Source organism: Triturus cristatus, chromosome 6, assembly GCF_964204655.1.
Source record: "Triturus cristatus chromosome 6, aTriCri1.1, whole genome shotgun sequence".
In the NCBI taxonomy this organism is placed as follows: Eukaryota; Metazoa; Chordata; class Amphibia; order Caudata; family Salamandridae; genus Triturus; species Triturus cristatus.
This window is the reverse complement of record NC_140589.1, coordinates 278,695,236-278,723,081: the sequence shown is the minus strand read 5'-3', so window position 1 is coordinate 278,723,081 and position 27,846 is coordinate 278,695,236. Positions and strand designations below refer to the sequence as shown.

The window sequence follows — 27,846 nt, the reverse complement described above, 5'->3', positions numbered from 1 at the left end:
CAGAGCAGGCAGGGAAACAGAACACAAGTATGAATCCAGCTAGTGGAAGTATTGTAAAGCGCCCGCCGGCTAGAGAAGACTTCGTGTTTGCTCCAGTTTAGCAGGAGCTTCGAAAAAAGCTCTCAGCAGACGGGAGCAAACACATATTTCCCTGCCTAAACTGTGTCCCGGGGGTGGGCTCCCTGGGACACAGTGAGCCAGCCCTTGGGAATGGGGTCCCTGGGGACATTAAAGGCTCAGGGTGGGGGCTGTGAGGCCCCTTCCCCTATAATAAATACATTGGGCTCGGAAGGATGGTGTCCCATGGACCGAAAAACAAGCACAATCTGCATACCAAGATCTAGGTTCCTGACACAAGTCTATGGAAATTGCACAAGGATATTTGCCTTTTTGCGCCCCCTCCTCCTTTGGTCTTGCTCCCGCTTGATTGATCACCCCGAAATGTTCCAGGAAGGAGGTGAGGTGAATTCGCTTTTTGTGGAACGTTTCATGAAAATTCGTTAAATGGCTCAAAAGTTATTAGCAAAAAAATTTAAAAAATAAACCATGTCCATGGAAAAGCAAACCTAACTAGAACTATCCAGATACACACACACACACACACACACATATACACACACATTCATTTTCTCTCCCTCTCTCTCTACCTCGCTACAAAAACTCACTTGCCTGGTAAACGCATTGTGTGGTAAAGCCAGCGTGCAAGTGTATGTCCCCCCTACAGAACCCTCATTCCTAGATCTGCAATTAAGACAACTCATTGAAAGATAAGTATGGGTAACTACTGTGCACGTGCACTAGCAGTGAAAAACAATATGTTTGGTTACATATAGAACAGGCAACCACGATGCATATTCCATAGGGTTGTATTCTTTATTTGTGCTCATGTTCAACTTTGGAAAAACAAATTAGAAACACACAAAAACTCCATCAACACGATTACCACAGTCATGTCAAATACAACTTACAATCAGAATTGCTGAATAAAAGTCCAATATGTTTAACAGATTGATTATGAGCTTTTCATGTGTACTACAAGCTGGAAGTGTCATGTTAATACCCGGCCTTTGCTGAATTTCGAATATGAATAATTATTTTACAAGTCCAACCATAACTTCGCTTATATCCCACAGTTTTCGTGCAACAGAATCATCCATGGCTTTAGGCAACAGTTCCTCCTTTTTGCAATCCCCAAAATACAAGTCTGATAACCCCTCCACTTCTGGAGATGATGCTAAATAAATAGAAGTCTGTGCTCCTTCTAAAGGAGTTTTAAAGAAGGCCCATGACACTAAACTGAAAAGGGGTTTGGCTAGTAACGGAATGTTGATATACCTGCCTAGATTGGTCCTAACAATCCCAGGATGTAAAGCATTTACAGTGACTCCTGTACCTTCCAGGCGCCTGGCTAGTTCCCTGGTAAATAATATGTTGGCCAATTTGCTTCGACTGTAAGCAAAGCTTTTATTGTAGTTTATCTCACTGTTCAAGTCATCAAAGTTGATGTCCCCGTATTTGTACAGTTTGGAGGACACTACAACAATCCTGCTTGGGGCTGATTTTTTCAGGAGACCAAGGAGAAGTTGAGTGAGCAGGAAGTGGCCCAGGTGGTTCACACCAAACTGCATCTCAAAACCATCTTCGGTCTTCATGTACGGACACTGAAATATCCCTGCATTGTTGATCAACACATCCAGCCTGGGCTCGTCCTTTGAAGAGAAAAAAAAGTAAAGTAAAGCTTCTCAATGGTGTATTATGTAAATGAATAGCAATGTGAATATGTCCGTCTTAAATCCATATGGGCATCATATAATTCAGCAAAGGTAAAAGTGTCTCAATTGGCAAGCAACAGAGAAGCAAAAAATTGTCTTGTTCTTATTCCATTACAAAAGTAAAGTCGCACACTACACAATTTGTACAGTAAGTGGTTGACAACTTTTAGAAAGTTTACCCTCTGCTGATGTATTTAAACTAGGAACCATCTACAAGGAACACTACATTTAAATGAAGAAACAAAATCCCAATGTCTCCTATTAGGTGGACGTTTGGTGATGTTAGCTGGGGCCAGTTTTTCGTGGGCGCCTGCCCGGGCATTTCCAGGGTCCTCATGCAATTCTTCAACATTAATGATGCTTTGGAATTTAATATGGTTGTGGGTCACAACAGTGTAAATGGAGGCCTGCATGGCATACCTGTTGAACATTTGTATCAAAAGAAAAAAAAATCTGAGGATTGGAGAAGTGGCTGTCTGTATGGCGATTGACTCCTAGTTCCAGCAGAAAGCCAGAGCACCGATCTATCTATACCACACACGCTTAATAATTCCACAATATCGCTCAAGAGAGGACTCTCTCGTGAGAGGAGAGAAGATACAAAGGTCCAGAGATAGAGTAGCACAAGGAGAGAGAATAATGGTAACAAACGGAAGTGTAAATGACAAATTCAAGAGGGTCCATCTGGACAGAGGGAACACCCTTCTCAGCTGTCTCCCCAGATACTAAACTATCACCTCTGAGCTCATCATGGGACACACATCTAAATTAATGAACACTACCCTGGAACCGAAAGTCTACCAATGACCTTCCACAATAATTTAATATTTCCGGGGTCCGGACCCCTCTCTAGCGATTTGTTGCTCTCAAACTAGGTTCATGCTTAACAAGTACCAACACATCCCTGTACATACACACATATGGTTTAATGAATATAGTCAAGATGCAAAAAAAGGTGAGGGGAGTAAAAAGAGTGACAAGAGTTTGGAGGGAAAGAAACAGAAGGGAGTAAAATGGCACAGGAGAAGGGCGAGCTGAGAAATAAGTTGGCAAAGAGGAAAAAGCATTGGTAAATGCAATAGGTTTCACCTATGTGAATAGTAATAACTTTTTATTGTTGTAGGTTTTGGCTTGGTGAGCAGGTGTAAAACGGATATGGTAAACTAATATTTGAATGGGGGTACCTGAATGCCAGAAGGTATGGGTGTCATATGCAAAAAGGTGTGCATGTTCACCGATATTTGTAATGAAAATAATAATACTTTACTGTCTGTGGAACACTGTAGGAGAATAAAGGACAACATTATAAGGGGCTGAGCCTGGGAGAACAAAATGGTGCAGAAATAAAATACATGGGTAAGAGACTTATGAAGAGTAAAGCGTGTATTACTGCTACAAGCATTTAAATAGCTTGTTAATGAAGAACTAGACAGTGGTTTAATTTCATAATGCACCACAAAACTTAAGACAAATGTTTGAATTTGGCCAGATTTCCACCATATTAACCACAACGGAATAGTACATTTCCATATACCAGGAGACAGTTTCTACTGGCTAGGCGAATTCAGGTGCCCTTTTTGAAACACGTGGTAATTGAAGGGATTTCCGAGGGAGGCAGCATAATGCTGGCTATAATATACATGCATGGAAACTACACAACATACATTTTCATTTTGTGTGGAAGTATAGGAATAAGTAAATTGCCACACTTTTAAGGAAATTTTAAATCTAAGACCCAAGTACTAATGCATTTACCCAAGTCTTAAGCGTGAGGCGCATGTGACTTAACTAATTTTGTTTAATACTGTGTTTTGCGGTATGTAATGACATAGTGATAATTACTTGATTCAATTTTTTCCATAAACAAACTTCTTCTTACAAAGAACGTTCCAAACAAACTAAGTCAGTGACCTAAAATGTCTGCTGCGGCTGCACAGTGCACTGCACACAGAGCAGGCCGGAAACCAGGACAATCACAGGACACAAACATGGCGGGGGAGGGAAGTAGTTGCAGTCTCTCGATTTTAAGGGAGAATACTGGTGCACATTTACATGACTATAGCATAAAGTGAAATGCAGTTATTGAGGAACAAAGTGGAGAAGACAAGAGTTGTAGCAAAGTTGAAGCAAAAAAGGAAAGCGGGTGGGACTAGGCATCTTACAGTTCAGTGCCTAGCCTCACCGTGTGTGTGTTCCTTGTGATCACTAAGCCGACGTCGTAGGATGTGCTCTACCAGCACTTTTCGGAATTCGGTGACATCCAGGATATATGGGTAGTGACAGACAAGCACATCAAACAGTCCAATAGGATATCCTTTGTCAAGTTTGCCAAGTCTTCTCAGGCCTGCTGGGCCATGGAAGAGATGCACGTTGAGTCTCAGCGAAAATACCAAGCTAACCTGCATGTCACCTAACTCTGAAAAGTGCTGGTGGATCACAACCTCGGACGTCGACTTGCAGATCACAAGGAACACATGGCTGTTGGGAGAGTCGTCCAGACTGTCCGATGACAGTCGGAAACTAGAGCCACCTCGTCAATGGTTAGAGTAAGGCTTGCAGTGGAACTTAACTCTCAAGAAAGGCGCTTACTGCAGCCCGGCTTCTGCTGCAGTGAAAGGCTGAGGGATGAGCTGCGTTAGGTTTGCTCCTCATGCACCAGAGTTATGTATTCAATAAGCTTGCAATTCTGCAGTTTCATTGCTGAAATGGAAGACGGACTTAGCACTCTCTAAAACCAGCTTGCTCTTGATGGAGCAGGTAAAACAAGATTTTGTATACCTCCTCTACATTGCATGTAATTAATTATGTAATCATTCTAAAATTAATGTAATTAACATGTTTGCAGAGAAATTTACTAATCAACTTTTACACTTTGATAAACATGATAAACACGAGATACACGTGGGACTAAAATGCTAATTGCATGGAAGAATAATTAATTAATTATGATACACAAACTAACTTTAGATTGCGGTGAAAAAGAAAATTGCAGGATTTATGTTGCTTTCAGGATCACAAAATGGTGAGTATCATCACTTTAAATGTTGCTACAGCTAGGGAAATACTAATATACTTTGGGATTAGTGTGGGTTTAAACATTAGAATCTCAATTTCTATATTTTAATTACTCTTATGTTTGTTTATGCTTAAGTTGGCATTCGGGCCTACTAGGCCGCAGTACCCAAGATGGAGTCTCTACCGCGAACGCCACCATGTGAGCGCGAGTGTTTCTGCGCAGAATCGGATGGCTATGGAGATCTCCCAATGACCTCAGACCTATGACACCGTGTTCCTTGTCAAGGATGAACGTGTTTGCCTGCCAACTGACGATGCTGTGAGAACAGCGAAAGGGTCAATACAGAACCTGTGGAGAAATGTCTACATTTGCAACTTTCGCCCGAGAGAAAAAGGAAATTATACAAATTGCGCCTTCCAATGCCAAGTCTCATGGAGAACCAGTTTACCCTGGGAAACTTTAGAAAAACTCTCAGGTAACCCCGAACTGTCCAATCAGAACATTTCTCTACCCCTAAATTGTTGCACGTTAGCATGAAGTAATAGGGAAAAAGGGTATATAAAGTCATTATCCGCCAAAGGGGGGTGAACATCGGGTTGATCTTTCATGGCATTGGGTCTGCATTGAGCTGGTGGTGATTTCAATTGTTTGCCTTGGGTTTATTGGGCTTTCGGGAGAGAAGGTTGCAGTGTATCTTATATTTCGTCTGACGGTTTGATCTTTGCTGAGGGTCGGACAACCTATCCTGGAAATTCTACCAGAGAATGCGGATAACTCTCTGTTTACTCAGAAATTCGCCTACGCTTGCTAATTGGTAATTAATTAACTGCGCTTTCTAAAGTCATGCTTATTTACTAAATGTCTGATTTCTCTTTAAAATAAAACTGAATTTATATTATGAACTGTAGTGCATAAATGCTAATGCAGGGAAATTATTATTAGATAAACAAAGTTGAAATAATACAAAATGAGTTTGTGGTTCTTTAATTAATTACAAAAAATATCAAATGTTTCCTAGGCTTTAATTGTGTTTTAGCTGGTTCTAATTCACCATCAACCAGTCCAACTATTTGGTCCATTGACCAAGTGGTGGAGTGCCTTGATGTTAAGGTCAGGATTCTGTAGGTGCATATGTATAAAATGTATATAATGTAAAGAAAATTAATCCTGATAAGTAATAAGGTACCCACATGTCCAGCGCTTTTCTCCTATGTACGGATTCGAATGAGAGTTATTAGATGAGGAGTGCGTGTTGGTGTTATGGGCCCCACCAATGAATGAGTGTATGGATGAGTTGTTGTGATTACGAATTTAGACCCTCTGTGCTGCATCACTTTGAACATGCAGAAAAAGGATGAGGGCCGTGCTTGGTGGACGAGCAGCAAGCAAGGTAGACATTTTGGTAGATTCATTGAACAAGCACAGCACAAACGCTGTGTGAAGCCGTGGTTGAGGAGTCAAGGCAGCTAGTGAGAGTATTGACTGTTGATGTGGGGAACTGTATGAAAGGCATGCATGCAGGAAGAGCCTACAGTCTGCTCAGAGTCACCTGAATTGTACAACACTGCACATGAGCATAAACATAAAAAATTCCATAAAGCTGCAGTACGCCGATTATCGTGACCAGAGAAGTGTCTTTGTTTAAAAAGCACAGTTCAAGCGCTGTGGAGGCAAACAAAAGATAAAAAAAGTTTCACAAGTGAATAAAAACAGTAACTGGTCCTCAAGAGACAAATAAGTGAAGAACACCGTGAACAACAGGCTACCACCAATAGAAACAGAGGAAAGGTAAGGGGCAAACACGAGAAATAATGAAGAGGCGAGAGTGGGATGTAAGCCCCTTCTAAGATATATATTTAATACAATAGAGCACAGAATAGCATAACTAAAATATCCACAGGAGTGTCTGGAGATGCTATGTTCTAGTTGCTCAAATACAAAAACTGAGGAAACCAGAATTTAAATCTTTGATTCCCAAATTGACAAGAATTGTCATCATGGGAAAAGTCACTATCTCCCTGTGACTTATTTCATTTATCATTCAAACCTAGGATGGCTAAGAAAACACACTAGAAACATTTTTAAAGCACCAAATATGAACACCTGGACATTCACTTGTAAACAAGGGAAATTGTGGGGCTGAATAACATGTTCCATCATCTAAAACAATCGGTTTGGCCACAATCCACTCTCTCCCAGTAGAAATGAACATGTAAAACTCAAAGTAACAAACAAAATTGTCTTTTACAGGGTCAATAGCAAACCATTATATATACCTTAAACCCACATACATAAGGGCAATGCACTCTTCCTTTTCAGGAAGGTCGACATATTTCACTATCATAACATTTTGACAGATACATCAGACTTTATTCTTAGGCATTCCATTGACAGAGTGTGGAGTGGTTGTCTACAGTAAGGGTCCAATGATAGTACCTTCAAATACAGCCATATTTGCCCATGGGTGGATGTCACAAAATCAAGCCAATAGTGTGCAGGTACTTCACACTCCCTTACCCATGGGGGAAACCGGCCCCTTCCTCTAAGCTGAACGGTCATTGCAGGCACTATTTCCATCCACCATTTGACTTGAATATTACAGCTGTTTATTAATAAAGCACGAGAAGTCATACTTGTACTACTGAATGTTATGGCAAGGCCAGGGAGCCGCGATCTCTTAATTGTCACTTATCAAGCAGCATGTGATATCAAACAATCCAGTGAAGTTCAAGGTTCAAATGATCTTTAGTCGGTCAGCAACGTGACCATAAAAGCATGTTAAAAACAAATACAAATGCTACATAGGGGCGAGGCCTAGCAACACACATAGAAAGAAATTCAAAAATAAAACCAACGATATAAAATTAACATGAACGTTCTCAATGCGTTAACATGTGCGGGCAGGTCTTTGAGTCTCTGTACATCAGTGTCTGTGTATGGCTCTTGTTTTCGTTAGTTAATGTGTACGTGAAGTTCGGGTCATCCCTTGTTCGGACCTCGTTTTCGTTTGACATGATGTTTCCATAAAAAGTCAGGACACAATATTTTAGAAGTGGCACGTGCAGAACAGCGCATCTCAGAGGTGGAAGACAGCTAGCGCAGTCTGCGGAAAGAGGACACACAGCTCGCAGCCTCTTGTAAAGAGACCGCATGGAGAGTAGACGATGCAGAAAACCGTGCATGACGGAATAACCTACGTTTAATAGGTTTTCTGGAGGGTTGTGAGGGTACAGATGGAGGATCCTTCCTCTTCCAATGGCTCAAGGACACCTTCCCGAATACTCAATACTCTGCCTGGTTTGCGATTGAGCAAGCCCACAGGATGCCGAGTACATGGCTACCTCCGGGGGCCCCTCCAAGGCCGGTGATTACCTCTTTTATAAATCATCAGGACAGGGACTTGATATTGCGAGAGATGAGGAGCACAGGTGATGGAATTGCCTTCCATCACCAACCGCCTCATACCGCCACGATCGTGCCCCGAGGGTCCGTCCAAATTTTATTTGTCCAAAAGGGAGGTGATTTTTTTTTTAATCGGGACGGCTATTCCCCTAGATCCCGAGGTAAACCCAGCATGTGCCAGTGTCGTATATGTGTCTCTTTCCAGAAAGGCACAGTGGGCTCCCATCAAATGTGTTTCCTGCAGGAGGATTATATCTGGTTGGACTCTCTTAAAATACCTTGTGACTAGCCCCCTCTTGATTTTGGTACCTAGTCCGTTGACGTTCCATGTCAGGACAGAGTATTATCTCTCACCCATTGGTCATATATCAATGCATGTCTACGATGGTTAGTAGCAGCCTCTTTTCAGCGCTGGCCGCCAACTCCTCCCGCCCTCCATCCTAATATCCCACATACTGGCCATAAAGAAATCAACATGACTACATACAGAAAATTCCCTGGCAAAACTCCCAACAAACATTAATCAGCGGTTATGTGCCCCCACGGCTACAGGCTCAGACTCTAAACAAAGTACCCGAGATTTTTCTGGAATCCAATCCTTCCACACACATAATTGGTGGGGGGGGGGGGGGACTTTAATGACTTAGTCGACCCACTGATGGACTGCACGGGCGTGACTGCAGGGTCAAGTAGACCTACCCAACTGGCTGAATTTCTGAATGCCCTGGGCTTGACTGACCTATGGCGTCCACTCCACCCAGTGGACCGTATCTAGTCCTTTTTTGGGGAGCCCATGGTGGCATTGAGGTTTACTCTTCCGGCCTTTGACAGGGGCGGTGCTGGACGGTTATTTTTCTAGCGCCCGCTGTCTACATAAGCCACATGTCATTTTCGACATGCAGCGGACACGCGCAGCGGGCGCGCCGCCAGCACGCCGAAGGCAAGCCCGTCTACGCCCATCTGCGACCAGCGCCAGCCATGCTGTCAGTATCCCCTCTGATGATCCAATCCACTGGTCCAGGGCTCAACTTCTCAATCTGAGAGATAGGTACTGTGTATCCCCGGTTATCCACGAGCTCTCCGGGCCCCTTGCCCCATTTTTATGCGATTCCTGCCCATTCACTTTTATGGTAGATCCTTCAGTACCGCTCCCAGCAACACCTACTTCCTCTTGCACCTCAAACGTGAACGCAACTCCCTCCCCCCTCATTAAAGCCTGCTTACTTAATTGCAGATCCCTCCCGCGCAACTCAGACGATATCTTGCGCTCCCTTGAAACACATGCCTGGGACCTAATGTTCATTATCGAAACATGGGTAAGGGACCACTCTAATTCCGACCTTACCCCTAGCTATTCCCAGTGACTATCGATTTGCGGGGGTAAATAGGGCTGACAACAAGGTGGGAGGCGGAGTTGCAGTGGTCCTTCACTTAAGTTGGGAAATCTCGTATAGGAGACTCCAGAATACTGGATCCTTAGAAGCTATGTATTTTAGTATAACATTAGCACCTAATGTAGCTATGGCCAGAATTCTAATCTATAGACCCCCCCATAGTCCCCGCTCCATAACGCTACAACATAGTTGCTGACCTGTCGCTTAAACACCCCCACTTCACGTTCCTTGGAGATTTCAACGTGCATGTGGATGATATCCACTGCACTAAAGCCCGCCAGCTTCTAGAGACACTGGAGGACCTTAATCTGACCCAGCTGGTTAGTGGACCCACCCATCGGGCCGGTCATACGCTTGACCCATTTTTTACTAACTTCAATTTGGCCACAGCTTCTCCCTTACCACTTACGTGGTCTGACCACTTCTTAATTCCGTTCAGCATGGCACTACCTCCTCGATCGTCTAACCCTCCCACTACCCTGGATTACAGAAGGAAATGGTTTAAAATTACCAGCAATTCCATGACTCCTGCATTTTCCTATACCCCCCTTTCAGTTGGCTGGTGAGCCAGAGCTCGATGTGTTTAACTTTCATAGCTGGCTCTCCTCGGCCCTTGACACTGTTGCCCCCCCCCTTTAAACCTATTAATTCCTCAAAAAAAAAAAAACCTTCAGCCCCTTGGTTTACCCCTGTGCTTTGTGCCGAGAAAAGCCGCTGTAAGAAACTTGAGCGCAGCTGCAGATCATTCTATGATCCCATGGCTGAATCAGTCTTTAAAGCCGCTATAAAGAATTTTCATAAACATTTGCGCTCGGCGATGAGAGTACTTCATCAATAAAATTGACATCGCCGGCAACTCATCAAAAACTCTTTTCAAAATAGTTAAAGATTTCACCAAGCCGTTTGCCATCTCGAGCGCAGTTCCTCCTACCCAGGATCTTTGTACTGGGCTATCTGACTTCTTCTACGATAAACTTCTGGATATTTACTCAACGTTTGCCCCATCATCACTGTCCCCTATCCCGGACACCGGGGCGGCTAACAGCGATGCGCTGACTACTTTCTAACCCATCTACATCGATACTTCACTTCAAAAACTTCTCGCCTGCAAATCTGACTCCCCTAAGGATCCCTGCCCGGCGCAATTCTTTAGCATCTTAGCCCCCTTATTATTTCTCTTCTGAACTAGATCTGGAATTCCTCCCTTTGCACTGGTACTTTCTCCTCAATCTGGAAACAGGCACTCCTAGTTGCATATTCTTAAAAAGTCTGATGCTGACGCGCTGGTCTTTAAAAATTATATACCTATTTCCCTCTTACCAGCGCCAGCCAAAGTTTTGGAAAAACTAGTTCAGGAACAAAAGTCAAGCTTTCTTGAATCCCATCATCTTTTTCACGACTCCCAGTTCGGGTTCAGATCCGGTACAGAGACTGCCCTTCTTGAAGTCTCTGAGACCGTGCACGAATGTGTGGATTCAGGCAAAGCAGCCATGCTAGTGCTTCTTGACCTGTCCGCAGTATTCGACACGGTCTCTCATTCCATCTTGCTAGAGAGACTTTACAACCTTGGGATCCAAGGCACCCCCTTGCCCTGGATTCGATACTACCTTAGTGGTCGAACTCAACAAGTCTCTCTCCATCCTTTTGTCTCCGAGAAACCCTTGAGTTGTGGGGTCCCCCAGGGCTCTGCTCTGAGCCCCCTCTTCTTCAATGTTTACCTCTCCCCCTTGGCAGCACTGGTAGAATCCTGTGGGGTGAGAGTGATCTCCTACGCTAATGACACAAAACTGTTGTTCTCATTTGATGATCACTCTGAAGCGGCATTTGCAAATTTTAGACACTGCCTGTGCAATATTTCCACTTGGATGTCACTGAATACGCTTAAGCTCAACTCAGACAAAACCGAGGATCTGTTCTGTAATCAAAAAAGCCCCCCTCTTCCATCCCTTTGGTGGCCATCTGAGCTGAATCCCCCTCCGAAAACCTGTGGACTCGGCTAGGAACCTTGGGTTTCAGTTTGACAATGAGCTGTCCTGCAAATCCCAAATTAGTCAGGACTCCTCTGCCTGCTTTGGTAAACTGCACATGCTCCACAAAATCCTTCACTTCCTCCCCCTGGAGTCCTGTCAGACTATCATTCATGCCTTGATCACCTCACATCTCGACTATGCAAATATTCTTTATCTGGGGGCACCTGCATATTTGATTAGACACCTGCAGATCGTTCAAAACGCGGCAGCTAGGCTGATATGCAAAATCCCATATCGCCATTCCATAACACCCCATTTGAGAAAGCTCCACTGGCTTCCCGTGATCAAACGTATTCAGTTCAAGTCTCTTGTCCTGGCTTTCAGAGCTTTTCAGGGTCGTGGTCCAGCTTATCTTAGAGCTCGATTCAAGCACTCCCAGTGCAGCCGCACCCTTAGACCGAATCATCTTCGCCTCTTGGCGACTCCCCGTTTCCACCAGTCTAGAATGGGTGGCAGAGCCTTTGCAGTGATCACTGCCAAAGCCTGGAACAGCCTGCCACTCTCTCTGTGTACTGCTGAGTCTGAAACTATCTTCTGACGTATCCTAAAGACCTGGCTGTTTTCCAGCCCATAGACCCTTCCTGGTACCTACCTCTGCCATCTGTCATAGGGCCTGGACACCCCCGTTGGGGGTAGCTGTGCGCTTTATAAACTTAGAAATAATAATAATACTTCAAGGAGAACATGGGTTCTTCTGCCTCGGCTGTCACTATATAACAAGCTTACAACAGTACTAAGAGACAGACCTCAAAACATAATAGCCCTCAAAAAGAGGGACGAGTCCTGTGAACTAGAGGCCTTGGAGCAGAAACTGTTAGATCTGGAGAGACTCGTAGATACTAGCACCGATAGGCACAGACCGGGGCATATTGCAGTAACGCGTAGAGAATATCGAGCTCTGGCAGAGAGGGAGACCAAAACCATACTTAAGGCCACACAACATACACTCTAAGAAACGGGAGACAGGGCAGGGAAACTGCTCGCGTGTCTGGGTAGGAAGGAGGTGGAGGCGAGGTGGGTTGATATGATATGCGTCAAGGAGGAGAGGCATACAATGGCACCAGCCTTTGCAGGCGCATTTGCCAATTACTACTCTGAATTCCACAAAGCACGACCCCTCGCAAACGAGGCCCAAATCAGTAACTACCCAAGTACGATTACAACGGCCACCCTTGCACAGACGGAGAGATTAGAACTTGATAAAGATATCTCCTTGACAGAAGTAGTGGACACTATTAGCAAGATGTCCAAACGAACTAACGGCAGAATTTTTAAAAAGTAATGCCAGCCTGCTAGGTCTACATCTGTTAAACATGTACCTTGCCGCCCAAACTGAGAGGGCGCTCCCGCCAGATCTCTACAATGCAACAGTGGCTGTGAACCACAAAAAGGGCAAATCCCCATGGACTGTGGGTCCTATTGCCCCATCCCATTACTTAATGTAGAGACATAGATACTGGCATCTATTCTTGCGGCTCGACTGCTGCCTGTAATCACATCACTTGTTCACTGTGACCAATCAGGTTTTAGGGCCTAACGAGCCACGCGCTTTAACATTCGTCGCTTAACCAACTGGCTGGACACAGTGAAAGATAGGTCCACCCCGCACGTATTTCTTTCATTAGATGCCGAAAAGGCGTTTGATGTGGTCCATTGGCCATATATTCAACAAACACTGTTTACGTTTGGATTTGGCCCCATCCTCCTTGCCTGGGTAGAGTTACTATATATCAACCCGAGTGCCAAGGTGCAGGTAAACAGGGTACTATCGGACGCATTCCCTATACAGAGAGGCACCAGGTAGAGCTGCCAATTATCCCCCCTCCTATCCCCCCTCCTGTTTGCCCTAGTACTGGAACCTTGTGTGTGCCTGGTCAGGGATCGTTGTCCATGAGTGGCTTCAACAACGAAAATGGGTGCCCCGCGGAGGAGCGAATTTCGCTTTACGCAGATGACATATTGCTATGTGCCACTGATCCCAACAGGACACTCCCTCTGATCATACAGGTGTTTGAAGAGTACGGCAGATACACAGGTCATAAAATAAACTGGGACAAATCCAGCCTATACGCGGTGGGAGGTACTTTGGATATCCAGACACTTCCTGGATGCCTAAGAGTAGTTCGAGAGAGGTTCCAATATTTAGGTCTATTTATAACTATTCATAAAACCATGAACCAGGCTCAAAATATCAAGCGGGCTCTAGTGGACTTCAGGGATGATGTAAGAAGATGGAGACGATGATGTTAGGCAGAGCAGCCATGTATAAGATGACAACACTTCCAAAACTACTCTACGTATTGCAAAATATGTACTTTAGACTGCCAGAGACTATCTTTAAGATGATAAATGAGGAACTATGCATACTACTATGGGATGGGGGACACCCGAGAGTAGCACTGAGGACGTTACAACATAGTCAATACAATAGGGGAATTACCCTACCAGACATACAATCATACTACAGAGCTGCTCACCTGGTGGTGAACAATGACTGGGAACACATAGCAGGAGGACATCCAACCTATGCCCTTGAAAGGATCCAATTCCAGAAACATACACATCGTCGCTACATATACGGGGGACGGGTCTCAGCTGCCTACTTCCTGCTACCCAAAGAACTCTAGAGGCCTGGAAAGGGGCAGAGGGACAAATGCAATGGGCATTTAACGAGGTTAACGAAGGAAACCACTGTGGGAGGGTACGAGACTGCCCGAGATAACTAGACTCCAAAGTTTTAGACACCGGAACACAATCGGGATCTTACGGCTGGGCGGTATCCTGAAAGAAGGAGCCCTCATCCCCTTTGTGGCACTCCAAGCCGACTATCACCTGAATGACACCCAAGGATTCAAGTACCTCCAACTAGAACAAGCCTGGAGGGCAGAAAAGATAGACACGGCAAATATCCCAGAATTTGCGTCCCTATAGGGTAGGTTACTACAGGAGGAGATGCCCAGTAAGGCAGTCTCATGGATATATAGAACGTTAATTAATAATATTCCAGACAATTTGACAGCTTTAAGATCTAATTGGGAACACACCACAGGACCACTGAAGGGCAGACTGGGAAGCGGCACTAATGCACCCACGAGAAGTAGCCATTAAGTTTAGACTTCGCATGATTCAGTTTGAAATATTACACAGGGTGTATTATGACAGGGTGTGACTGCACAAAATAGGGAGAGCAGAGACACCAAATTGCTTGCGCTGCAAGACGGAAAGGGGTACATTCGTGCACACACTTTAGGAAGGTCAACAGATTAGAACTTACTGGTCCCAGATACTGGAGGAGGTTAGCAAGGTACTGGGAATGGAACTCCTCATAGATGCCAAGTTTATTCTGCTATTGGTGTCCTCGGATGTAGATCTACCACGCACTAAACTACTACTATGTAATGTGGGCCTTGTGGTGGCAAAGAGAGATGTAGCCCGACTTTTGGGAGCGCCCACTCTCCCGACGATAGTACAGTGGAGAGCGAGCATGGACGTGTATATGGTCGCTGAGAGGGTGGTATATTAGGCAAGAGGATGTCCCAAAATGTTTAAGAAAAATTGGACCCCCTGGATGAGCTTTTATGGACTTGAGATAGAAGAGGGAGGAATAGAATCCTCATTGACGCATCAAAACCCTGGGGAGGTGGAGAGGAGGTGAAGGCCTTACAGCCCCGTTTCCCTCTATCCCCAGAAATCAGGCGCGAAATGATTGACAGCTACACAACATATACACAGGTGATGGGCAACTGGATTGGTAATTCTGTATATGCTGAGTTCATTCAGATGTGTTGTTATGGGACCCTACACTGTAATCTGATACATAAGCTAGACCTATTTCTCAATGTATTGGCTTATTTTGTATTGTTCATAATAAAATCTAATAAAAACTGTTAAAACATCTTTTTTAAAAGAAGATGGACCAGTTGGGAAGAGGGGAAAAATTACTCTTGGGGAAGGCAGGCGACTTCATTGGGTGCCTTGTGGCCACAATTCGCAGACTGTTACAGATCTCCACCCCCTCCCCCCAACCTCCCCAGCATCAACCTCCCTATTTGTCTATGCATCAGGCAAAACGCTCACAAGACACCATTTCTTTTACGTACTGCACAAGGACTCAAAGGCAGCTGGTATCCAGGTAAACTTTAGTCCCAACTCCTTTAGGATAGGTACAGCAACATGAGCAGTGAGGGCAGGGCTTAGCGTAGAAACAGTCAAGGGGATTGGTAGGTGGAAGTCGGACTGCTATAAGCGCTGTGTGTGTCTCCCCATGACAAGGGCATTTTTTGATGCCTCACGAGATGACATAAGTAACAGTTGAGCTCCTCTCAGTTTCTCATAGGTCACATGGCTCCAGCCAGTGTTTGGATTCTTGAGGATTCCTGTGTTCGACGGGCAGTGCTGTTTTTTTTTTTAACCTGTAACATGGTCAGGCAGTGGAAGCTGGTCTTCGGTTCCATTGCTTTGGTAAAGGTAGTATGTGCCTGGATGGTCTTTGTCAACTCGTCGAGGAGGTTTTGCACCGCTGGCCACCACCGCCTGCGCTCATCATTCTACACAAAGGGGGCAATGACTTGGAAACAATAGGCAGACGAGTCCTATTCGAGAATTTAATGGTGGAAATCTCTTGGTTAGCAAAAAGATACCCCTGTTCTGTCATTGCATGGTCGCACATCATACCTAGATGAGTATGGAGGTTAGGCCGGTCTGCTAAGGGCTTTAATGAGTCAGCCAGGCGTCTGAATAACAGAATGAAGCAGCTACTCAATACAGCACCGTTAAGGACTATTCCTCATGAGTACCTTCATGAGGAGTCACTGTTCCACAGGGACGAGGTCCACCTGACGGACATTGATCATGGACGGTTTGTTGAAAATTTGGAAGCCTTTGCAATACATAATTTTTCTCATCACTATGTATGGCAAGTCTTTGTGGGGAGGCCGCACTGGTCAGGAAACCACCCAGGCCTGTGGCAGGGAAGGAATTATGTTTGGACACAAAGCAGGTGGACAACCTTGGCATCAGGAATAGAAGGCGACTTTAGGTTGGAATTGAAAGCCTTTGGCTCAAACCAGGGCTGGGGTACTGCAGTGAACATTGCCCTGAGGATGTTGGGGAATGGAGACTGCGCCAGGGAACCAAAGGTATGGCCAGGTTGCCCAGACCCATCTCCCATTGGGTGACGGGGGATACCTTCTTGGGTTTGCTCTGGCATGGATGTTTTGGGGTCCAGATTTCATGCTGGATCATGCTTCCTCTATCTTGCAGGAGCAGGCGAGTTTGACTTGTGATGTGCAACTTGTTGGGGGGGGGGGGGGGGGAGGGGGCTACACGACCCCTGAGACCATAGGAATAGTTGATACCATAGGTGCCTGGGGAGTGGTCAATCATGACTCCTTCGAGAGCTAATGTTAGGAGATTCTATGTATTAGTTATCCCCAATGAAGTGCTGTACATATTGTAAATAATATACAAGAATGCTGCAAAATGTTTTTAATGTCATGTTTATGGATTGTAATAAATACGGCCAGAGAATTGTTATACTCTCTAACGCAGGAACGTCTTTAGCTTGTCTCGGTCTTCCAGGGGAAGACTCCCACCTCACATGGTGGATGGGTGAAGCCTCGGTGGGTGGATTGGAAGAGGTCTCTGTATGGTTCCTCACCTGTAGTTTTTTTAAGATGTCCTTCCTATCCTTCAGGTACGAGGGCAATTGGCTACTAGTGGTTTGAGAAAAAGTCATCAACTGTGAGGGGGGTTCCAGCACTGAACCGATCCCAGATACTCTCGGGTGGTGGGTGTATTTTCTTGTGAACCTTGGGGAAGATATAGAAATGTGGCATCTTTGGTTGTTTTTCAGAGAGGAAGTCCACCTCCTTTTGAGTTATCCAGCTGTTTTCTAAGGACTCTTTGAGCAGGAAAGAAAATTCACGGCTTCTTATCCCCAACCCCTCCCCGAGAGTTTCCTTTCATGGCAACCTGTACCCCAGCCCCTCCTTGAGTTGCCAGAGCTTTATGACACGGCAGCAAGCTCCTTGAACCCGCACGGAGCCACCTAAAATCTCTGGAGGGTATTATCTCATTTGCAAAAAATTAAACACATTCATAAACAAAGTGTAATTTACCACATTAAATAAAGTGTGCACATATTTACCACACTTAGCAATTATAAGCAAACACTCGAGTTAACATGTTATAATGAATCAAGTTAGCCTCATATTAATGGAATTATGAATGTCGACTTTAAATATTTAAGGCTAAAAGACCTGCACTCATTTTCACAGTTGTTTTGCACAAGATTTTTTCTTTCCCTACCCACTGCAGATGCTGTAATTTTCCAGACACCTTATATTAGTTAGTGAACAAGCATTTGTTATGTATTACACAACTAATAGTGAGGTTCTCACCGGGAGGCGAAGAAGCTGCCTGGAAGCGAGACTCGTTGGAAGATCACAGAACCACTGATTCTGTTCAGTGTAAAAACTCCAGGACTAAGTCATGTTTACACCATTGTCATAGTCTGAGGAATAAGGGAGTTTATCGGCTGAAATGTTGCATTTATAGTTCTGTTGAATTATAATAGCATGTGTTCCTTAGACAAGTGAGCAAGAGTTAGAGCGAGAGAGCATAGAGGTTGCCTTAGAAGAAGTTTGCTGACTTAGAGCAGTGAAGACTTTTCTTGATTCTGCTAATCTTTACTGCTTGAGTGGTAAAGCTTCATGCCTCAGTATTCCAATTCCCTCATCAGAAACCTTCATTTTGTTTTCTGAAGCAGACACTTTACCTTATTTGCCTCAACCAAATGCCATGCTTGAGCTATTCTTTTTAGCATGGATTAGAGGTTGTCCATTATAGTGCACACGCCCTGGATATTCTGTTTTCTTTATGCAATCTTGGTTCCTGTTGTGTTTTATCTTATGCTAATTTATGACAATATAAATATGTAATGAAAATGCTTACACTTAAAATATCTGATTATCAAGGCTTTTAACCTGACTAAGTTTGTTAATAAACCCCTTTCAAATCACGTCAAACCGCTTTGTTGATTTCTGTTTAGTCCCAATTGGTCTTCACGGGATATGGTAATTAATTTAAATATTAGGTCCTTATTCACTCTCCTTTCAACTAACAAAGGTCCATACAGCCAATCACACAGTAAAGTGATTAGCTGGTTATCCTTTGCATAGGTCATAAAGGTGACATCATGTGATCTGCTCAAGTTGGCAATATACATATAAAACAATTGTGGGCTTAAAGAAGAACCCTGTGGGACCCCTTGCACGTTTAGATGCTGAAATGCAGAATAAGATCTTAACTGCTTGGGTACTGTCCTGTAAATAAGTCCTTACTTATCTCATTGCTGGGCCTCAACTAACAAGTTCATGTTGCCGATGGTATTGGAACAGGTAGAGATTAAAATAACAAGAGCTACACTGCCACCACTGTCTTAAACCCAGCACAGTTCGCCAACCACCTCAATCAGGGGTGACACCGAACTATGGAGTATGAAATCTTGATAGAGCTGGGTTAGGCATGGAATCTGAGTCCAAGCGAGAGGTGATGACAGAAATGATGGGGCATATTAACAAACCAGGCGATAAAATTATCGCCGCTTTAGCGGCAGAAAACTGCCGCTAAAGCGGCGATAATGGGCGTGATAATATGCTCTATGGAATTCCAATTGAAGCCCATGTTAGACGTCCTTCACATTTAACATGGGCTTCAAATGGAATTCCATAGAGCATATTATCAAGCCCATTATCGCTGTGCGGCGATAATTTTATCGCCTGGCTTTTTAATATGCCCCGATGTTTCCACAACACGTTAATTTGAACGAGTAGAAGAGAAATAAGATAATAGTTACTAGGAGTATAAGGATCTACTGTTTTTCAAGATACAGGAAAACATTAGCATGCTTCCAGGGCAGAGTACCACAGAAGACACAAAGAAGTGTTGCACAAATGTGATGAATGGGCTAAGCTTACCAATGCTAGAATTCAACAATTGAGCACAACACACTACACAAGGAGAACCGAATTTAACTTAAAAGCACAAATTTCTTGATTAATTCTGGGGTCAGAGAATCAAAGTCTGCAGAAACAAGTGAGAGTTGAATATGGATAGAACAACTGCAGCCATTTAACGTATAAACATTGAAAGTAGTAGCAATGGAAAATGTTGAAAAAAATAACATGAGGTTTGTCAGTGAAGAAACTAGCTAAAGATCCACACATTTCCTGGGACAGAAGCAGTACAGGAGAAGTGCAACAATGATGAAAAAAAGAAAAACAAAAATGTTGAATACGTTTTGTATAATTCCCAGATGCAGCAATTTGTTCTCCCAGGCGAGTGGTTTTCCTAATTTGTATTTTAGTTGTTCATGGCAGCAGAGTAAGCCAATTTCTCATCAAAAATGTAGTCTCACCTCAAAATCTGCTTTGAATTTATACATTCAAATTTCAGTTCTAGGAAATCAGGCAAAAACAGGGGTGAGAAGGACTGGGCCTGCAACAACAATAGATCTGTACCGACGAAAGACCCGTATAACGAAATACGTAGAGCAAATGTTGTGCAGCAGAAATGTAAGCTTAAATCAGTACATGACTTTGTGCGTGTTCTTTCTGGATCACCAGAGGAAGAAACATATTGTTGGTGAGGAGGGGAGCGGCAGGAAATATGCACAGGCATCAATCAGCCTTAATGCATATGGGTGCACGGGAGAGAGGTGGGCATTGGAACAGAGTGGCATATTATCAAGCCATGCGATAAAATTATCCCTGCTTTAGCGTCAGAGAACTGCCGCTAAAACGGTGATAATGGGCTTGTAAATATGCTCTATGGAATTCCAATTGAAACCCATGTTCGATGTGAAGGACATCTAACATGGGCTTCAATTGGAATTCCATAGAGCATATTATCAAGCCCATTATCGCCGTTGCGGCGATAATTTTATCGCCTGGCTTGATAATATGCCCCAATGTGAGGGTGAATGAATCGTGTGGAGCCGGTGTTGACATTAGCCAGCTTGGTATTAAAATATTTGGGGTAAATGCGCAATTTTAGAAAGTGCTAGAGGTTGGTGCAGCAGAGAATGCACTGGGAGGAATAACAGGTTATGACAACCAAGATCATTGGCGCGTGGGTGGGGCACATCGTGAAATTCCTTATTTACCTGGATCACCCCATGACAGAAACGTTGCACCGAGCTCAGAGAGGCCAGATCCAGGTGTCGGATGACTACCTCCCCAAGCTCAGCGACGCCGCCCTCCGCAGCCTCGCGCAGGATGTCTCGTGCCGCCTCCTCCGCCCGCTGCCTGTCTCTGCAGGCCAAGATCACCCGCGCTTGTCTCTTCACTAGCTCGGTAGCAGTAGCTTTACCGATGCCACTGTTGCCACCAGTTATGATAACCGTCTTGCCCCGCATGAGGCTGAGCGGGCACCGTCGGAGCCCAGATGAAAAGAGCCGACGGCCCAGCAGTAAAACAGCGCCCCCCAGCCCCAGGGCAGCGGCGGTGAGCAGCACAGTCCCTGACATGCCAGACATAGATATCGAGATAAGACTGTGTGGAGTCACTGCCTGACCTTTCTACGCCTCTGAACTGGGTTGTGGCCACCATTGTAAAACGCCCCGTTTTCGATGGTGGTAGATGTTGAATCAGTTGAAATATAAAAAAAGTCAGAAGAAAAGCTTAGCTGCTAAGAATTTTATTAGTTTCTAAATATTACAAAGCATACTAGCGAATGGAAAAAACACGTTACTGTAATTTAGAGTAAAACGTAATGTGAAATATAAACTTAGTTTATGTAGCAAAATGCGCATAAAAAAACAGTGAATGTGTCATATCAAATATTTACTTTACTATCTAGTAGTAGTAATGAGGTCACGCGCACGAGCAATACAATGTTGTTCCATTACAAGATGGCCGCTCCATTTTAACAAGGAAAGACGACGGAGCCAGTTGTCTCACGTTTCTTGTGTAAATCACGCCCTTGGTACTCGGTCCTGTCTTCCCTGGCGCAGGCGCAGCTAACCTGCACTAGTACTTTAATTTGTTCATTGGAGCTTGTCCTTCGTTTACCATGAATATGGACAGACGTTCACCATCTGGTTGTGAACCGCCTGAAACCGAAAGTACATAGCTGCCAAGGTTTCAGATTGCTATGTGTGACATTTTCATAATTTCAGCGTAATTATGAGTGACATTCCAACGACTATGAGTGACACTTTCTCGCAAGCAAAATCAAGCACCAAAGACAAGGGTGTAATGTTGGTGGGTGTTTGAGTAAAGCCTGTGGCAAAGACTACTGTCACGCTTCTCTGTGGTGCACGTTTCTTTATTTGTACAAGTTTGCAGGAGCACCGGAGCGGAACTCCGTACAGTTTTCGAATCGGCGCGCTTCTGCCGATGGAAATGGCCGCTACCGGAAGTCCGCTGACGTCACACGCAGTGTGCGTCCGCAGACTAGACCGCTACACCACATCTCCCCCTTTATAACAACTCATAACCTAACACCCCCCTAGAACTTATACAGTCTTACTTGCTGTCCATGCTGAACTCCCCGAACCTCCTGGGCAGTATGATTCTCCTGCCACACCGTGTCCACCTACTGCTCTCGCCAGTTTTCGGAGTGGTGGCGACACCTCCCAGGCTGGGTGCCTCTTCACTGCTCCTAAGTCCTGCGTCTCTCCACTCTTCCAGCTCTGTCCCCTCCTGGGTGTTGGACGCCTGTCCTCTCATTTCCTCACTCTCTCTGTGTCCTGTTCCCGCCCGGGGACTGCTTTCTCCTTCCTTGGGACTCTCCCGTTCTGCCTCCGGGCTCCTCCTTGCGCTGGCTGCTCCTTTGTGGTCTGACTCCACACTTGTCTTCCTCCCGTCCGTAGGTGTACATCTCGCCATGCGGTCTTGGGACCATATCTTCCCGTCACTGAGAAGAGCTGACCTTGAATACGGTTCCATCACTTGAAACGGGGGGGGGGGTGAACTTACTGTCTCCTTTCTTCCTTTGGGTAGGTAGTTTGACTCTCACCCATTCGCCCTTCTCGAGCGCGACCTCTTTGGTGTTATGCTTCTTATCATAATGCTCCGTGTACACTGTCTGCGCTCTCTCCAAGTTCTTGCGTACCACCGCTGGGGACCAGTGGCTTTGCACCGTGAGGCGTTTCCAGGCCACATTGTCCTTAGTGAAGGGTTCTCTTCCTCTCAACACTCTGAACGGACTGTACCCCGTGGTGGTGGGCGTTATCCGATAGGCCCACATCAGCCGCTTCAACTCCTTCTCCCAATTGCCACCTTGGCTGATCGCTGCCTGCACTGACCCCATGATCACCCGGTTAAATCTTTCCGCCGCTCCATTTCATGCTGGGTGGTATATCGGTGTATGTCGTATTGCGATGCCGTTCCTGTCCATGAAAGTTTCCCACTTACTTGATGTGAATTGCGGGCCATTGTCACTCAGGATCCCTTTGGGGATCCCTTCTCTTATGAAGACATCCGTCAGGAATTCTAGTATTGTCTCTGTTTCCGCGTTATCCGCTACGTGGACTTCCGGCCACTTGGAGTAACGGTCAATCACCACTGTGATGTATTTCTGGATGTCATTCGTGTCCTGTATTGGTCCCAGGATGTCGATGGAGATCTCTTCCCATGGGTTTTCCGGACATTCGTATCGCCCCAGGGGCGGCCGTAACACTTTTTGGGTCTTGTCCGCATTGCTACATTGCTCGCACGCCCTTACGTGGCGTTATACTGCTATGTCCATCCCCGGCCACCAGTAGTCTTCCTTAGCTCTCCATTTAGTCTTAACTATTCCTAGGTGGCCTTCGTGTGTGATGGCTACGATGCGATGCCTCAACGAGTGCGGAGGGACCACTTTACTGCCTCGTAGCAAGAACCATGGTTTGTCTCCCACGGACAATTCTTCCTGGACTTCCCAATACTGCTTCAACTCTTCCTCCAGCAATCTCTTGTCTGGCCATCCATTTGTTACATACGCTTTTACGGCACTTAGTTTCTCGTCCTTTCCGTATTCAATCTCCCATTCCTGGGCACTTATTGCTCTTTCATGATCTCCTGCGAACGCCACCGCATAGTCCTCCCATCCACCTTCATCCTGGACTTCCGAGACTTCTTTAGATGCTGCTCTACTCAAGAAGTCAGCCACTTTGTTCTTGTGTCCTGGTAGATACTCCACATCATATACGTAGTCCAGTAGCCTCAGCGTCATCTTTGCAATTCGTGGAGTGGCATGTTCATGCCGGCAGGACGTGAGGACCTTCACCAACGGCTTGTGGTCTGTGCGCAACAGGAACCTTCCGCCCCACAGGAATTGCCGGAATCTCTCAATTGCCCATACCGCTGCAAGCATCTCCTTCTCAATGACACTAAATTTACTCTCATTGGGAGCTAGCGCTTGAGACGCGAAACTTATCGTGGTGATCACTCAATCTGTGGTCCTTTGCGTGAGCACCGCCCCTAGTCCTCGGTCACTGGCGTCCGTGGTTAACATGGTTTGTGCGTTTGGGTCGAATCCGTGTATGGGCACGGCCTCATTGATGTGTCTTTTCACGTCCTCAAATTCCTGTTGTTGTTCTTCAGTCCATTGGAACATGGATTTGTCCTTGAGAAGTGACCTTAAATGGTGGGTCTTGGAGGCGAAGTGTGGTACAAACTTACTATAAAACTCTGCCATCCCTAGGAAGGTTCGGACATCTTCCTTGTTCGTGGGCGTAGGGGCATCTTTTATTGCCGCGACGTTGGACGCTTTAGGTTCGATACCGTGTTGACTTATCTCGTGTCCTAAATACGTGACTTTGTTCATTCCGAACTTGCATTTGTCCCATTGGGTGGTGAGTCCATTTTGCCTTAACACGGTCAAGACTTCTTCCAGTTTCCTGTTGTGATCCGCTTTGGAGGTACCCATCACCAATATGTCGTCCTGGAAATATTGGATACCTATTTATTGTGGAACAACCTATGCATCAGTTTTTGGAAAACTGCTGCCGCAGAGGCAAGTCCAAACGGCATCCTCAGGAATTTGTAGCACCCAAACGGCGTGATAAACGACGTCAGATGGTTGCATGATCGATGTAAGGCGATCTGATGGTAGGCGGATGTCAATTCTACGGTGGAGAACCATTTCGCCCCTTGGGTCTTGGCTAACATTTCGTTGATCCTGGGAAGCGGGAACTTGTCCACCACAATGTTCTTGTTAAGTTCCCTTAGATCAACACATAACCTCACCTTCCCATTGGGTTTCTGCGCTACCACTAAGGGAGCCAACCATTCTGCGTTGTCGATCGCCTCTATCACACCGTTGTCTTCCAATCTCTGCAACTCTTCCTGTACTGCACCCTGGTTCGGAATGGAATGTTGCGTACCTTGTGGGACACCGGTTGAGCTCCCTCTCTGAGATGGATTCTATGTGTGAACTTCGCCATGCGGCCAATGGAGTCCTTGAAAACTTCCGGGAATTCTTCCTTCCATCGCCAAGCTTCATATTCTGGTCCATCTTCGGTCATGAGGACTTGCGTGTGCCCCCCTGGGTTCAGCTTCATTCCTAAAGCTCCCTGGTCTCTCCAGCCCAGTACTGATGGTCCTTTTTCTGCCACATACAGTTTCCCATCGCATGTTCTGCCCCTGAACTCAAAAGATAAAGGGAAATATCCCACCATGGGTATGGGCTCCCCAGTGAACGTTACTGGATGGATGTCAGTGGGCCTCAAGTGATACTTTGTTCTCGTTACAAAATCTTCCTCCCATATCTTCCTTTGTATAATCGTGTAGGGCAACCCCGAGTCCGCTACCATGGTGACTCTTACCCCGCCGATCATCATTTCGCACTTTGGTTTCTTGTCCGCTGAGCTCTCTATGCCCAGTACTTGTTCTTCCACTATCAGGATCTCGTCGTCCTCTTCTTCGTTCACTTCTTCGTCCTCCTTGCGTGTCCCTTGTGCCACGTACTTTATTTCCTGCCTCGGGGTCTTCCTTCTGCACACCTTTTCATAGTGGCCTACTAGCCCACAGTATGCGCATTTGGTGCCAAATGCCGGGCATCCCTTGTCATTGGCGGTATGCGTGCCACTGCCGCACCTGTAGCAGGCGTTCTTACTCCACTGCCGTTGCCCTTGTGGTCTTGTTGTCCTGGTATTGAACCTTTTGTAGTTCCGTGTTCCTTGCTGCCATGCCGGTTGCTTGCTGTCCGTGGTCTTCCGGTCTTCCACCTTACACACCGCTTGCTCTGGGTGGCTTTTGCGTTTGGCCGCTTCTGCACACCTCCTGGTCAATTCCGCCTTTTTTACTAAGGCCACGACTGTCTTCAACCGTGCATCGCCATTTGTCCACAGTTTCTCTTGAATGGAGGAATTCACCGTATGCATGATGATTTGGTCTCTTATCAGATCTTCTTGTAAGGTTCTGAATTTACATGTTAGAGCCAATTTCTGTAGGGCCGCCACGTATTCGTCGACCGACTCCCCTTTACTTTGCTTCCTATGGTAGAAGTTATATCGATCTATTGCTGTGCATACCACCGGGCGGTAATGGGCGTCTAGGTCTTCTATTGCGTGTCGGAACACATCATCATCCGCTGCTGGTCTATCCTCTTTCACCAGGTCTTGGTATACTCTTTGCCCCGCCGGGCTTATATGATGGAGGAGAATTTTCTTCCGCCGCGTACTCGCGAACGGAGCCTCGCCCTCTTCTTCCAGAGCTGAGAGGTAGTTTAAGAAATACCTTTTCCAGTCCTCCCACGGCATCTCGGGTTCCCCGGCTTTTGCCAAGAAGGGCACTGGGTTTGTCAGCGAGAAGGTCTGAGAGCTCATCTTCTCACCGCCGCTGGCGCGCCTTCTTCTAGGGGTGGAATTGTCTGGTGTCTCCGCCTCTTGGGCGTCCCTGCCCCTCGCGTCGTCTTCTTGGCTGGACTCCCCACTCTCCGTGTGACTTCCACTGACCTCCTCCAGGATGCTGGACACCTCCCTTCCCGGGGATTACAGCTTGCACCTACGTCTCCCTCCCGGCGGCGTGGGTACAGTAGCCACGAGTCCTCCCTGCCGGGTGACCTGTGCCTGGTGTATCTGGCGCGCTGTGTCTTCCAGTCGCTGCTCCAGGGCGCACTCCCCGCTTCTCTGCAGCGCTCCTGTCGTCGTGCACGTGGTGTGTCCTGCTGGGCTCAATGCTCCCCACGTGGGCTGGGTCCAGAGTGCCTGTCACCCCTTCACCACCTCGTCACCATTGTAATGTTGGTGGGTGTTTGAGTAACGCCTGTGGCAAAGACTACTCTCACGCTTCTCTGTGGTGCACGTTTCTTTATTTGTACAAGTTTGCAGGAGCGCCGGAGCGGAGCTCCGTACAGTTTTTGAATCGGCGCTCTTCTGCCGATGGAAATGGCCGCTACCGGAAGTCCGCTGACGTCACACGCAGTGTGCGTCCGCAGACTAGACCACTACACCACAAAGGGGAAAAAAAAAAATAGCAGAAATAACACCTATTCGAGCAACGAGAATCTCTAAGATCTAACAAGCATTGGCATAGCCAACAGGTCTCGACTTTGGGGCCTTATAAGTGTTTAGGCAGAGCTATTGACTTTGCCAATGTCTTTAAGCTGTGCTGTAGAGAAGTGTGGCTGCTGTGCAGCATGCTGTAAAGTTTTAATAAAAAAGTGTTGGAAGCCTTTTTGTTACCTTATATATGACCAAGAAGGCATTATGTACAACTGAACGACCATATTAAAAAAAGTATTTACAAGAAAAAATTTCCTCAGTTTTCTTTTGTTCTTGCAATGCTGGCAACTTGTTTCTGCCTATTCCAGTGGTTGTTTGGTAAAGCTTTTTTTTGAGGGAGCATAAACAATCGGAGGGTGAAGGTTGGGAACTAGTACCTGTATTATTATTATTTTTTTTTTTTTTATAATTTCAAAGTTTTTTAATTAGTTGTATACAAACAAATACAACAGCATTCTGTCACAGGGTTGGCCAAACATAGTATGTATGCAATGGTTACAGGTACTTTAAGGTAAGATATCTGTTTTAGCTAATCCCCTCTTACATTGACTTGCTGAGAAAATTAGGCAAAGGCTGATAGAAAGAGAGAAACAGGAAAGAAAGAGGTGAAAGGGAGATATGAGAGAGGTTCTGTGGCACTGAGTCTAATCGGAGTTTTAGTCCTGTGACAGATCTGACACCCCACTCAGTGGCCTATGGTGGGAGTGGGTCAAGCCCCCACGATGTCCCTTCGGCCCGT

General features: G+C 45.7%; 1 protein-coding gene across 1 annotated transcript; it reads right to left on the bottom strand.

Moving 5' to 3' along the window:
• Positions 1 to 850: 850 nt before the first annotated feature.
• RDH14 (retinol dehydrogenase 14) lies at positions 851 to 21,182 on the bottom strand. The gene is made up of 2 exons (XM_085610639.1): positions 20,781 to 21,182; positions 851 to 1,709 (listed from the first exon to the last, which is right to left on the bottom strand). The coding sequence occupies exons 1-2, from the start codon at positions 21,150 to 21,152 to the stop codon at positions 1,092 to 1,094; spliced, it is 990 nt and encodes a 329-aa protein (XP_085466765.1). The 5' UTR covers positions 21,153 to 21,182; the 3' UTR covers positions 851 to 1,091.
• Positions 21,183 to 27,846: the final 6,664 nt, after the last annotated feature.

Bases quoted from the DNA above. Each gene is read 5' to 3' on its own strand.
- RDH14 (XM_085610639.1), bottom strand. From the start codon at position 21,152: ATGTCTGGCATGTCAGGGACTGTGCTGCTCACCGCCGCTGCCCTGGGG. The intron at 1,710-20,780 runs GTAAATAAGGAA...TTCTCTTCAAAG, and splicing joins TCTGTCATGGGGTGATCCAG to GACGAGCCCAGGCTGGATGT.